At 50.7% G+C, this 14,123-nt stretch overlaps 1 protein-coding gene across 1 annotated transcript in view; it reads left to right on the top strand.

The window, feature by feature from the left end:
• The window catches only part of LOC108286944 (intraflagellar transport protein 122 homolog), a 77,950-nt gene that overhangs the window by 59,752 nt on the left and 4,075 nt on the right, over positions 1-14,123 (top strand). Inside the window, exons 20-26 of the mRNA XM_037730144.1 lie at positions 532-782; positions 2,225-2,327; positions 4,275-4,415; positions 5,530-5,624; positions 10,358-10,458; positions 12,408-12,573; positions 13,495-13,606. Coding sequence (XP_037586072.1) covers positions 532-782; positions 2,225-2,327; positions 4,275-4,415; positions 5,530-5,624; positions 10,358-10,458; positions 12,408-12,573; positions 13,495-13,606 — 969 coding nt within the window. The remainder of the gene's footprint in view (positions 1-531; positions 783-2,224; positions 2,328-4,274; positions 4,416-5,529; positions 5,625-10,357; positions 10,459-12,407; positions 12,574-13,494; positions 13,607-14,123) is intronic.

Raw genomic sequence — 14,123 nt, 5'->3', positions numbered from 1 at the left:
AGAGCTCAGAGCAGCCCCTGACTCCCTTCTTCCTTTAGAGGGCACTCATTGAGGAATTCTCACGCCTTGGCCTCCACTTTGCTGTAAGAATTCCTACACCAGAGGTAGAAAGAGTGCTGGGCCACTTCCTGGCTGCTGAGTCTTGGGCTGAGTGCTTCACTTTCCCCCCAGACTTTAGTCTTCTCATCTGTAAGATGGAAAGAAATGGAAGTAATCATGCCCACCTCTTAGGGTGGTGAAGATTCTGATTTCACGCTTGGGAAAGCTCATGGCACCATCTTGGGTACTTGGTTAGGGATTAGGAGATATTTGTTTCTACGCCCAGCTAAATAGCTCAGTGACTTCCGAGAAAGACACATAAGGTAGCTGATAGTATCATGTAGAGGCCACCCCTCCTGGTTGCTGATGATGTTTTTGGAGTGTGTATTCACTCCTTTAATAACTACCCACTGAGCAGCTCCCAGGGCCCATGGCACGGTCTCAACACTGGGGACTGCAGAATGAATGGAGGTACGGCCCGCCCTTGACAAGACCCAGAGCCCCCCAGCCACTTCCTTCCATCAGGCTTCTTCACAGGGGTCCCTCTCCTACCCGCCCCTTCCCTCTCCAGGTTGATCGACATCGCCCGCAAGCTGGACAAGGCTGAGCGCGAGCCCCTGCTGCTGTGCGCTACCTACCTCAAGAAGCTGGACAGCCCCGGCTATGCTGCCGAGACCTACCTGAAGATGGGTGACCTCAAGTCCCTGGTGCAGCTGCACGTGGAGACCCAGCGCTGGGATGAGGTGAGAGGAAAGCAGGCCTCATGGGCTGGGGCCCCACCTGAGCCCTGGGACACATGGGCGGGTACAGGGACCCTTTGGGGTTTACGTGGAGAGAAGCTGCCCCCATGATGGAAGGAACACTGGGCTGGCAGTCAGGCAACTTAACCTCGAGTTCCCTGAGCCAGAGAATCATTGAGGGCCTTTCCACATGTTCCTTCCTTCAGTCATTGAGAAAATTGTTATTGACTGACACCTTTGTGCCAGCGAGGTGACAGGCAACAGGGATGAGTGTGAACGTGACAGCTCCAGTGCCTGCCATTGGGTTGAGCTGCCTCTGACCAGCGCCACAGGCTCAGACACATGGCTGATGTGGAGACACACCTGTGTGACATTTCAAACCTGCTGAGTGGCATTTTGGCAGAAAGCGCCATCTGTGCTTTCCAGATCCAGACTGCGAGAGCCATTTCAGGGGCCGGTTTTTTCCCTCCCTTCTCCATCTCTACCTCCCACAACCCACTACTTCTTTCTCTGGTGTTGGCGGGTGTGAAGAATTAGCCAGGCCAGTGAGAAAGGTGACCAGCCTGAGGCTGGCAGAAGCAGCTAATGCTGCCCCTTCTGTGGCTCGACCCATACTCTCCAGCTCACTAGCTCCCCGTGCCCTGCAGAGAAATCCATCCTCGAGAGGATTACAGGCTGTGCCAGGATCCTCCCCTGACTCACTCATCTACCCATCATGGTCCATTTTAGAGTGGAAGCAAAGCCTTCATTGGGAGGAGCCGTCTGACTCTTGTCTGCCCTCTGAATGGCTCCATTTGGTGAGGTGATGAGGTTACTGATGAGAAAAGGTGGGGCCAGGGACAGAGGCAATGGTGGCTTCTCAAGAGAAATTTATTAGGAGACTTCTCAAGCAGCATAGATTAGAGCACCTTAGAACGACTCAGACCTGGCTGTGCATCAGGCAGACTTTCTCCCCATGGCTCACGTCCGGTTCTCCTGGCCTGATAGGTGGTTCTGGGGCTTAGGTGAGAAGCAGTCAGTGGGTCCATACAGCATGAAGCCCACAGTCATCTTTGACAACTGATAAGAAGTGGTGATGATGATAATGTCAATCCTGTTTCCTTAGGTGTCGCCTGCAATTAAAAGAAATCTGTTTGCAGCACTACAGGAGCCCACGCAAACCTCAAAATAAAATGTTTCCGATTCTGTGCCGCCTCTGTGGTCCAGAAACAGACTGTGTTGTTACTGAATCCAGTCGCTTGCATATTGCTGTTAATTGCCTTTTGTTTTCGAAGAGCTGATTTGTTTTTGCGTTTCTGTGGGTAGTTTTTTGGGGGAGGCACTCTCCCCCTCTGAGTTGTAAGGCTGGCAAAATATGACATCTCTAATGAATTCAGCCAAGTGCAGTGTTTTCACGGGGGCTACAGGGGAAGCTTTATTAAGACTTCATTTGCTCCTTTCCCCAGGCCTTTGCTTTGGGTGAGAAGCATCCTGAGTTTAAGGATGACATCTACGTGCCCTATGCTCAGTGGCTAGCAGAGAACGATCGCTTTGAGGAAGCCCAGCAAGGTAGGCAACACAGACTGTCACCTTCTAGAAGGAGCAGGAGAAGTCACTGCCAAGACATACATTTCAGGAAGGCTACAAGCCCTTCCCATCTGTAGATCCCAAGATAGATGACTTCATCCTGGGGATGTGATTGTTTGGTGGTGAAAGACAGTGGAGCATGGAAAGACCATGGGCTTTGGAATCACACCCTCCTAAGCCACACTCACTTGCTACAGGCCCTTAAGGGGTGCTGCCTCCTCTCCAAGCCTCTGGTTACTGAGCAAAGTGCTGTGCACTACAGTGTATCTTCCCGTTTAATCCTCCCAATAGCCCTATGGTGTAGCTACCATCATTATGATTCCCATTCTGCAGATAAGAAAACTGAAGGGTAAAGTGGTGAAGAAATTTGCCTTAAGTTTCATAGCTAGGAAGTGACAGGAAGGTAATGGCGAGCCAGGGTGCCATGAGGACAAAAAGTCAGGACTGCCACACAGTATAAGGCATGGTCTCACCTCTACTTTCCTCTACCAAGAATAGAAACTCAGCTTCTATTTCTGGCTTAGATAAACAGGTGACCTCTGCTCCTCAAGATTTCCGTTGGTGAAATGGGCTGCATACAACATACAACAGCATCTGAAATAGGAACCAAAGCAAGCATAGAGCATTTGCTGATGTCGTTAATCATATTTTTTAAAGTTGACTGCCCTCTCTGTGTCAGACCCTGGCTGAGCACTTAACCTACATAACCTTGAATCTTGCCAACAGCCGTGCAGGGACGAAGAGACTAAATGTGCCATGCCAAGTCACAAATCTAGTCAGCAGCAGAGCCAGAATTGCACCAGTACCTCTCTGACTGGGGAACCTGATTTTTCTGTTCTGCTGCCTATTTAGCCTTCTAATTGAAGTTGGGTGTTTCATGTTCCATAGCATCTCATTTACACTTCTGGTAACAGTTGCCACCTCCGGACACATTGCAGAACAAATGTCTCCATGTTGGAGCTCCTCAACCAAAAGCCCTCACTGAAGGACAATGTATTCTCTGCTGCTTCAGCATTTCCAGAGTACCCAGTTGCTGAAGTATCTTCATGTTTGGGCAAAACACATCAACCTATCCATCTGTCTGTGTCTGCCCTTCCAAGAATCCATCACCATAGTAACTTGGTACTCAGACAAGAGACTGTAGATGAGAATGAAACAAAGGCCAGACCTTCTCCTTCTCTGAAGGCAGAGGATTAGTGTCATCTGAGTGCCCACACATGGCAAATGTCATGGCTACAAGTGCTTCACTGGCAGCCGCCAACCTCTCAAGGGGCTGACCACGTAGCAGGTACTCAGAAAATATCTGTTAAAAAGTATAGGAACATTTGAGTTTTTTTTTTTTTTTTTTTTTTTTTTTTTTACAAATGGTTGTAAGAACTGAGGCAGATCCTTCAAAGTGGTCATTGGAAAGCAGTCATTTGAAGACAAACAGGACTTGAGTTGGACTTGGCTCTGGGACCTTGGGTGTGACACTTTACCTCCATCTTGCAAAGCCCATTCATTGCTTATAAAAAGGGGGATAATTTTCTTTCTGTATAAGTCTGTGGCAAGGATCCAGTGAGGTGATTAGCAACAAAAGCATTTGGTAAACCTCCAAGTACAGTAAAGTGGCAGGTCCTCTTTGTGTCACCTTAGGAGTCACCAGACTTTGCCCTGGAATTTGGCCCCTCCAGTTTTTCCTTTCTGCCATCCTTTTCAAAGTCGGTCGCCTTTTCCCAGCCAAAAAGGAATATATCTCACTGTACTTTTTCCAGGATGTAGCCTTGGTTATTTAGAGAAGCGGCATCCCAGCAACGAAGCACTGCAGATGCTCCAGTGAGTGTCCTACTTCCAGAGCAGCCCATGCAAGACCCACAGAGCTCCATCCTGCCTCCTGTGTGCCTCCCTAAATTGCATGTGCTTTTGTCCTCTTCCCCACCCCTCCTACAGCATTCCACAAGGCTGGGCGACAGAGAGAAGCAGTCCAGGTGCTGGAGCAGCTCACAGACAATGCTGTGGCAGAGAGCAGGTTTAATGATGCTGCCTATTATTACTGGATGCTATCCATGCAGTGCCTCGATATAGCTCAAGGTGCGTAAACATCAGCCAGACCACTGTTTTCCCAAGCCCCGCTCTGATACCAAGATAAACATCAGAAGAGCTGGGACATTTTAATTAAAGCCCTGGGCTTGTTTATTGGGTGTATTGTCCATAAGCCTGCCTTGCAATGGCATAATGTGGTGTGTTATCTTTTTCCAGTTTGCCCCTCAGAATGATATGAGGGCCATCCAAGGGTTACGGTTGGCAGGTCCAGCCCTGCATTGCTAATTCAGAACATGTCTCTCCCCTGCTACCTGGGAGCCCATAGCTGGACCTGGGTGAGCACTGGGTTTTAAAATCTTTTAACTAAAGGAGAAGATGAACAAGAGATGGCGTTATAATAGCATACTCCAGATTCTTACTCATCCCAGCCAAGAAAACAGTTTCAATGTTGCTTTCTTTCACAATATGATGTACTGAGGGCGTCCTGGAAATGGAAGAGACAAGGGGATGTTCTCCATTGGACAAGGCCACAAGCAGGGGTGGGAAAAACACTGGAATGGAAGCCACAGGTGACTTGTAGCAAGTCACAGTACTTCCTGAGTTCTGCATGCCCATCTGCCCTGTGGGAGTACCCTTGTCCTAGTCCCTTTGTAAAGTTGCTGGGAGCCTCACAGAGCCATGCTTACAGTTTGAAAATTGTTAAGCCCAGGTGTAAGGTGGCATTTTTCTGTTCTGGGCAGTGGCTTATGCTTCTGATAGAAGCAGCAGAGGGAAGAGGCATGAGATGAGCATGAATGCAGTTGGTGTCTGCCTGCCCTTGTCCCAGCAGGCTCTTCTGGCATGTCTAGGGTCATGCTGCAGCTGTCTCTCCCCCAGGGGAATAACCTGAGAGGGTGCAGTGAGAGATCTGGAAAAAATAACCTCAAACTCCCTTGCCTTATGCCCTGCCCACCTAAGACTTCACTGTCCTGGAGTGGCCCCTACTCCTAAGCAGAGTGCCTTTCCCATCACTATACTTTGTCCCTCACCCTGGCACAGACACTGCATGGTGGGAGAACTGATGCTGGCCAAAGTGCTGTTGCCTGGCCCCCTCCTCCTGCGGCCAGGTGGCAGCCACAGACACTGTTTGACACTTTGCCCTCCCACCCACTGCACACAGCAGATCCTGCCCAGAAGGATGTGATGCTTGGCAAGTTCCACCACTTTCAGCGTTTGGCAGAGCTGTACCATGGCTACCATGCCATCCATCGCCACACGGTAAGATGGCTGGGTCACTGGCACCTAAGGGTACTGTCTGCTGAGCTGGGGGCCCCAGGCATGTCTAAGAACAGCAGATTAGATGGAAAGTAGCCCACTGGTCACAGTGAACTGCTGAGGAATCTTGGTCTCCTCTGGGCAGAAAAAGTTTGGTTTTCCTTGATTGACTATTTGTCTGCCATCCATCACGCAGTGGGCTTCTGAATTATAAGCCAGCGCTGGAATGGGTCTTGCTAGTTGCTCAGTGCAGGCTTTGATGACTCAGGCCAATACTGCATTAACCAGCAAGTGGGGTGGGAGTTCCTTGAGGCCCTCTTCTCCAATGAGGCAAAGGCCCAGGTTAACCAAAGGCTCAAGTTCCCTCCCTGACCCTGCCAGTGGTTCTTTGGCAAGTCACTTTCCCTCTCTGTCCCTCAGTTTCCTTCTCTGTGAAACAAGAGTGTTGGCTTGGTCTCTAGAAACTGAAGTAGTTCTTTTTAGTCACTCCCTAATTCCTTTGAGAAAGCCATTTTAAATCTGTCTGGTGGCAATGGGGAACAGGTGATGGATTGTCAACAGCCTCTTCATCCACTGTATCTCCTCAGTCACCCAACAGATGCTGAGCACTTAGTACCTAGTAGGCAATGTACTGAGGGCTTCATTGTATCAAGTCATTTCCTCCTTTCAACCACACTTTGAGGAAAGGACTGGTACCCTCATTTTACCAGATGACAGTGAGGTACTACACAGAGGGGTCTCACAGCGAGTTGGTGCAAAAGTAACTGCAGTTTAAGACTGTGAATTTTAAATCATTATAACTAGGTTGAAACACATCTTTATTAATCAAACTAGGAACCATTATGATCAACACATTTTTGCCAATGAGAAATAAGTCGATTACTGTAGCATAAAAATCCATACATCAGGATTCAGTGAACTCTTGGAAAGTATTTTCTGCATCCTGCTGGTTGTGGAAGCATTGTCCCTGCAAAAAGGTGTTAAGAGGCTTGAAGAAGTGGTAGTTGGTTGGCAAGAGGTCAAGTGAATATGGTGGATGAGGCAAAAGTTCGCAGACCAATTTATTCAACTTTCGAAGCATTGGTTATGTGACGTGCAATCAGATGTTGTTGTGGAGAAGAACTGGGCCCTTTCTGTTGACCAGTGCTGGCTGCAGGTGGTGTAGTTTTCAGTGCAGCTCCTCAATTTGCTGAGCATACTTCTCAAATGTAATCGTTTCACCAACATTCCGAAAGCTGTAGTGGATTAGCAGCAGACCACCAAACAGTGACCATGACCTTTTTTTGGTGCAAGTTTGGCTTTGGGAACTGCTTTGGAGCTGCTTCTTGGTGCAGCCACAGAGCTGGTCACCACCGGTTGTCATATAAAGTCCACTTTTTGTCGCACAGCAATCTGATTGAGAAATGGTTTTTGTTGCGTAGAATAAGAGAAGACAACACTTTAAAATGACTATTTTTTCATTTTTGATCAGCTCGTGAGGCGTCCACTTTTCGAGCTTTTTTACCTTTCCAATTTGCTTCAAATGCCAAATAACCAGAATGGTCGATGTTGAGTTAGTTGGCCACTTCTCATGTGGTTGTAAGAGGATTGGTTTTGATGATTGTTCTCAATTGGTCTTTGTCCACTACTGACGGTTGACCACTATGCTCCTCATCTTCAAGCCTCTCCTTTGCAAAACTTTTGAACCACCACTGCACTGTACATTGGTTAGCGGTTCCTGGGCCAAATGCACTATTGATGTTACAGTTGTCTCTGCTGCTTTATGACCCATTTTGAACTCGAATAAGAAAATCACTCGTTTGCATTTTGTCTAATATCATTTCCATAGTCTAAAATGAGCATAAACAGCAAGTAATAATAGCTCATTCGCAGAAAAACAAAGCGAGAAATGCCCATTGAAATGATGTATAACATAACCACCTTTAAGAATGTATTCCAGTATCAAACAGCAAATTCCAGAGCCAGTATGTGAGTCTCAACAGGCTGGCACTGGAGCTTATGTTCCTAGCCTTTCCCTCCCTCTCTCCTCTTAGAGAAAGCAGGCTAGTATGTTGATTTAGTGGGTAAACTCGAGTCCTCACACACAGATGACACCATGTTACTTATCTTCTCTGGCCTTTAGCTTCCTTCTCTATAAAACAGGCATAACAGCAGTATCTATTTGATGGGATTGTTGTGAGGATTAGACAAGTTAATATTGGAAAGACACTTAGAAGAGTACCCAGTACAGAGTGACCCTAGGTGGCAGCTATCCTTGCTGCTGCTCCAGGCAAGGCTTCACACCAGCTTTCCCTGGCCCGCTTCCTCTGGCTGGGCATCTAGCATTTCTCTTTTTTCAGAGATAAGGTCTCTGTCACCCAAGGTGGAGTGTAGTGGCATGACCATAGCTCATGGCAGCCTCAAACTGCTGGACTCAAGTGATCCTCCTGCATAAGCCTCCCAGAGCACTGGGATTACAGGAGTGAGCCACCACACCCAGCCTTCTTGCAGCTCTTTGACCTCTCAAATGCCCTGCCTTTCACCCTGGGCACTTCTTTCCCTCTAATCTGTGTTGACCTCTCACAGCATATTTTTTGCATCTTGGGAAGGTCTGGCAAGAAGAACTCCTCTGACAGGCTCTGTGCAGGCCAACCATCAATCTAGTGTCACATCCCTACCCACAGCAAGGTCAGTGGTCTCAAGGGACCTCATCTTCCCTTACAGTCTTTGCCTTTCAAAACAAGACCCCCTCAGGGTTCCTAATCTCTATCAAGTGCTCACCTGGAGAGAAGCTACCACAAAAGGAGCCCAGACTCAACTTAGGCTAGAAGTCAGGGCCCAGCTCAGCCTCAGTTTGCCTAAGCCACTCCAGAGCCTGACTCTCAGCTCCTTCCCTCAGACTTTTCTTTTTCTTTTTTTCTTTTTTTTTTTTTTTTTAAGATGGGGTTTCTCCATGATGGCCAGGCTGGTCTTGAACTCCTGACCTCAGGTGATCCACCCACCATGGCCTCCCAAAGTGCTAGGATTACAGGCGTGAGCCACTGCGCCCGGCTCCCCCAGACTTTTCTCCTGCTGTTCCCTGTCCTCTTCCTCACCTGGGGCATGAGGCTGAGGGCTCCTCTCTGTAACAGCTGTGCTCTGCTCCAGGACCTACATGGGGCTTGGAGCTAAGGGGCCTCAGACCAGCTGGGGCCCTGGCTCTTAGCTGAATCTTCTTCATTGGGTCATTCCTTCATTCAACAAATGCCTACTGTGTGACAGACCCTTTGATGAGACCTGGCAACGTAGTGGTGAACAAAACGTTGTCCCTGCAGTCAGTCCTAGTCTAGCAAACAAAACAGTCCCTCAAGGGAAAAGCTTAGAGGCCTGTAAAGAGACTTCCTGGAGGAGGTGGCCCCTCAGCCAGCGGAAGGAGACAAGTGAAAATGGGGCAAGTGAAGTGGAGGAGGAGAAGGAAAGGTATTGTGGCAAAGGTCACAGCCTGTGCAAAGGCCTGGAGGTGAGTGGTAGTTTGTGGTTCAGCATCCAGGGCCCAGCAGAGCAGCACTGATTCAGGGCAAGACTAGAAAGGGAAGTTTCAGGTCCTTCCTGGATACATAGCTTCTTTCCCAGAGGAAAGGACTCCCCTCCTACCTGTTCTCTCTGGGACATTACTTAGCTTCCCTACCTAGTGCAATAGAACCAGAGGCAGACCTCATCCTGGTTCTTAGCCTGTAAAGGATGTAATCTCAGGTTTTCTTGGGTTCTTGGAGCTAACAGAAGCTATAGAAATTTAAGTGGGAATTACAGAGAAAATGCTAAGCTCTGAACTGAAGAAGTATAGAGCAAAGTGAGTCCTCAGAGTGTAGACCAATTAGGGGAAGCTTTGGTGGCTCAGTGATGACTAGAGCCTCACAAGACCCTTCAGGAAATGTCAGTTTATTACCATGTAAGTGCTCACAAGAAAGAGGAGTGGCTAGGCTGTTTTAATCCTCACCATCTAAAGCCTTATTAGAAATCGACAGTCTCAGTTTATAGACAGTTTGCCACATGCCTTCAAAATAAGTTCTTAACCTTTTATAGACCCCACATAGAAAATTTCCTATTTGTCTGCTGAGCTTCTGGCAGCCTCTAGGTACAGAAGACTAATCAGTCCACTCATGTGTGCTAAGCACCTTCTGTTGAGGCCTATGCCAGGAGCCAGGGAAATGGGTCAGCAGTTGAGGAACTCCACATGTGTGCTCGTTTGGTGGCACATCAGCCAGGCTGCTGTTGGAAAGCACAGAAGAGGCCTGTGGGTTCATGTTGAAGAGGGCTAAGTGCCTCTGTTTAAAGACAGGCTTATATGGATCAGGGGTCATGTCCTCAGTCACACAGAAAGTCCTCTCTTTTAGAGCTAAGTGGAGATAACTTGAGTTCAGTGAAATGGAATCATTACTAACTCCAGAGGCAGTACAGCTTGGAAGACATTCTTGGGCTTTGGATTCAGACCTGTGTTTGAAGCGCAGCTCAGCTCTGTTCTAGTTGGTGACTTGGGCAAATCATCTATCTAGGTGTCAGTTTTCTCATCAGTACTATGAGGATAAAAATGCATGCCACAAGGTTATGTCTCATCAGATGAGACAGTGGCTATATGGTGCCCAGCACACAGTAGGTGCTCAATAATCAGGGTCACTGTTGTTGATGTCACTCAGAATTACTGGTGTCTGCCTTCTGGCCTAGCCCAGCAGCAGCTCAGTTGAGGTACTCAATTTCTGTTTGCTTTTCTCTCACTGCAGGAGGATCCATTCAGTGTCCATGGGCCTGAAACTCTTTTCAACATCTCCAGGTTCCTGCTGCACAGCCTGCCCAAGGACACCCCCTCGGGCATCTCTAAAGTGTATCCTTTCTCTTACCCCTCCCCCATCCCATCCCACTTGTCTGATGGCCCCAAGAAGTTCCTTCTAGAGCACTTTCCTGGCAGAACCTTCCTCTCTTAGCAGCCCTCAAGAGAAGAGAGAGAACTCACCCTCCCTCTGCTGTTTGGCTGTAGAGGCTCAGCAGGGAGGCCCAGGGGCCTGGGCCAAGAGAAGAAGAGTTTTCAGGGCTCTCTGAGCTGAGCCCAGCAATAGATCTCTGGCCAACACACTGTCCCAGTCCCTCCTACAACTCACAGATGAGAGAGTGATTGTAATGGAAGAAGCACCAGGCCTTCGGGCTTGGAATCTTGGGCACTTCCTCAGACTGGGGAGCAAGGAGCGTTTGTTCAGCCCAGGTATACAGAGCAGCTGCTGTTCCCCCATCCCCAGGCCAGGTACCAGGTGACAAAGCTGCCATCAAGGGAGGAGGTCACAAGTTAGAGCCTGGTCTGGTGGATGTGCGCTGTGTCTCAGGGTGGAATGAGGCTGAGATCAGGGCCATGCTCAGGGAAGGCTACTTGGAAGAGGTGCTGTCTGTCATGCAGGCCAAGGCAGCCAGGGAAGATGGCCAAGTGGATGTTCCAGGGGAGAGCCCAGGATGTAGAGGGGCAAGCGAGGTATGTGGGAGGAGGTGAGGGGCCCTGAGGGAGAGGGGCTGGAGAGGCAGCAGGGCCCGAGGCCTGAGGGCCTACCTTTGGGTTTGCCTCTCCTTCTATAGCCAGTGAGGGCCACAGTGGGGCCATAAACAGAACAGGGTCCTGAAGGGACTGTGCAGTCAGATACTGGATCATTACCAGTGATCCAGATCTTTAAGGTCTTAGATGTCATGAGACATAATTGTCCCTGTTATTTTCTAAACCTCACTGTACCCTCAGCTCCTTCCCAGCCCCAGCCCCGCCTGCCCGCTGTAAGGAAAACCCACTCCACTGGAGAAGGCCCAGAGCTGCTTGTTGTAAGATTTGGCATCTCTGGGGGATTCCAGGCCCATCGTTTACATTTCAGGGGAAACACCCCCAAATCAAGGGGTGCCTTCCTAGAGTAACACCCCAGCTGCAGGCATCTCCGTCTTGCCCCACAGGAGCAGTCAGGGCCATGCCTGCGGGGGCTGAGCACCTGTACCCATCGTTTCTAGCAAGTTCAGTTTGAGTCAACAGCTTGATGGAACCCCTGCACTAAGCCTCACCCTGTGCCATCCCCTGGGGACCTGGAAATGACTCCTGACAGTCCCTGACTTTGAGGCATGATGGAGACAGAAGGACACTCTCCACAGAACTGCTGAAGTGGACGGGGCTACACTGCAGAGGGCAGGAGCAGGAGCACTGGGAGGGAGGTGGGGAGGAAGGGTAGGAGGGCCTGGGCACAGCCGGCATCGGAGGTGACCTGAGAGGAGAGCACAAAGGCCCAGCCTCTGGCCGAGGAGCTTCGAGGCTGCGACTCAGAAACCGCCCACAAGGCCTTCGGGGGAAGGACGGGCAGGCAGAGGGATGCACCCAGGGGCCTCAGTAGAGCAGGGCTGAGGGTGTCTCCCCAGGGAGTCTGGGACCAGGCCCCACCTGGCAGGGCGAAAGCAGAGTGCCCTTGGTGCCAGGCGTCCTAGGAAGGCCTGGCTAGCAGGCTCAGTGAGGCAGGAAGAGCCATTTTGGCCTAGTCAGGGTACAAAACGAGCCACCAGCAGGCCCAGAGATGCTAAGCAAGGTTAAAGTATTAATGGAAACTACACTGTCTTTATCTCTGGAAAAATCCCTGGGCCTTCCTGTCCGAGAAATACACTCACCTCTCACAAATGCACAGAGCCTTCCTCACGCTCTATCCTGTGCCCTCCTGGCACCAGCAAGAGCTGTGTTCCAGTCTAGGGCTCACTCCAAGGATAGGCAGTCTCAGCTCCTGGGCCTGGTGCTACCCCTGCTATCCTTAACCCTGTTCACGGCAGGAAAATACTCTTCACCCTGGCTAAGCAGAGCAAGGCCCTGGGCGCGTACAGGCTGGCCCGACACGCCTATGACAAGCTGCGAGGCCTGTGTATCCCCGCCAGATTCCAAAAGTCCATCGAGCTGGGTACCCTGACCATCCGCGCCAAGCCATTCCACGACAGTGAGGTGAGGACACAGCACCCTTGGGCAGATGGCTTCTCCTCCGCTCCGCTGAGGCCATCTCATGACCACTAGCCTGGCCTGGGTTCCGTTTGAAGACAGAGGCTGCAGCTCCCTCCGTTTGAAGAGAGAGCTCCCTCTGAGGGCTCTGTGCCCTCAGCTCAAGCCTGGTTATGCCAGCTCCCCTGTGCTTCCCTGTCCACCCCCTGTTCTCCTTGCAGCCCACTGTGCGCCAGCCCCAGCCCGGCCTCCCTTGCTTCTTGCTCTCCCCTAGGCAAGCCCTGCACCTCCGTGCCCAAGTGGCTCTGCCTTTACCCCAAGCCTGGCTGCAGGGCTGACTCTCACTCTAGAAACCCCTGCCCTTTCTGTGGTTCTCCAGCAAATCCACCCTATGTTCTCTGCAGCCCAGGTCTGTGCCCAGCCCCCATTCCTTCAACCCAGCCAGCTGCTTTCTTTCACAGCCCCTCCCTCAAGCTCAGAGCAAGGACTGCATCAGAAAGACCTGGGTTCACATCCTAGCTCCACACTTTCCTACCTCTGTCTCCACCTTTCTGCCCTTTGGTTTCCCCCTTTCCCACAGGTAGTTGTGAGGCTAAATTAGTCAGCACAAGCCACATGCTCTGCACAGTGCCTGGAGCATGATAAGTGGCTGGCCAAAGGTGGCAAGTCACTTTCATTCCTGCCAGGGGAAAGAGTTCTGCTGAGTGCTGTCTGTAGAGGTGTCTTGGGCAGGGGGCCCCAAGTGACAGGGCTTGGGTATTGGCAGGCCTTTATCCTACTTCCCTATAGCATGGAGCCCCCAGGCCCAGCGCCCCCTCCCTGCCTGCCCACCTGGGTGGCCTTTCCTCTCGGCAGCCAGGCCCCAGGGGGAAGAGGACACATGCCTGCCCCAGCCTGGCCCCTCCGGAGTCCGTGGCTGTTTTGTAGGAGCTGGTGCCCTTGTGCTACCGCTGCTCCACCAACAACCCGCTGCTCAACAACCTGGGCAACGTCTGCATCAACTGCCGCCAGCCCTTTGTCTTCTCTGCCTCTTCCTATGGTGAGTCCCTGCATCCTGGGCACTTGGGCGGGACAGCCTGTGGACAGCGAGGCTCACTCTACTGCTTGCGGCCCTCATGACATTGGGCAAGGCCCAAAGGCCTCTGAACGTCCCTGTTTGTGAAATGAGGACACTCTTGACGCCCACCTGCTTAACATAGAGTCACTGTCGGTGTTCCCAGAGATAGGACCCACTGCTGCCCAAAGCTGAAGCACCCACTCTGGGAACCTGGCGCAAGGCTTTGCATAACGAAATGCCCCAGGACAAGAGGCCAATGGCTTTACATTCAGACCAAGAGGCTGAGATGGGTTTTCAACGCTCAGCTCCTTTGATGTTGACGGGATCAGAAGCCCCTTCCCAGGAGCTGAACAGAGGCCACAGACACATACAGAGAGACTGCCCCTGCACACACACAGAGACTACCCCTGGACACACACAAACAGACTACCCCAGTGCGCACACACACAGAGACTACCCCAGCACACACACAGACCACCCCTGGTCACACACACACAGA

Source organism: Cebus imitator, unplaced genomic scaffold, assembly GCF_001604975.1.
Source record: "Cebus imitator isolate Cc_AM_T3 unplaced genomic scaffold, Cebus_imitator-1.0 Scaffold332, whole genome shotgun sequence".
In the NCBI taxonomy this organism is placed as follows: domain Eukaryota; kingdom Metazoa; phylum Chordata; class Mammalia; order Primates; family Cebidae; genus Cebus; species Cebus imitator.
The sequence above is the reverse complement of the archived record's forward strand: the minus strand, read 5'-3'. Positions and strand labels throughout refer to the sequence as shown.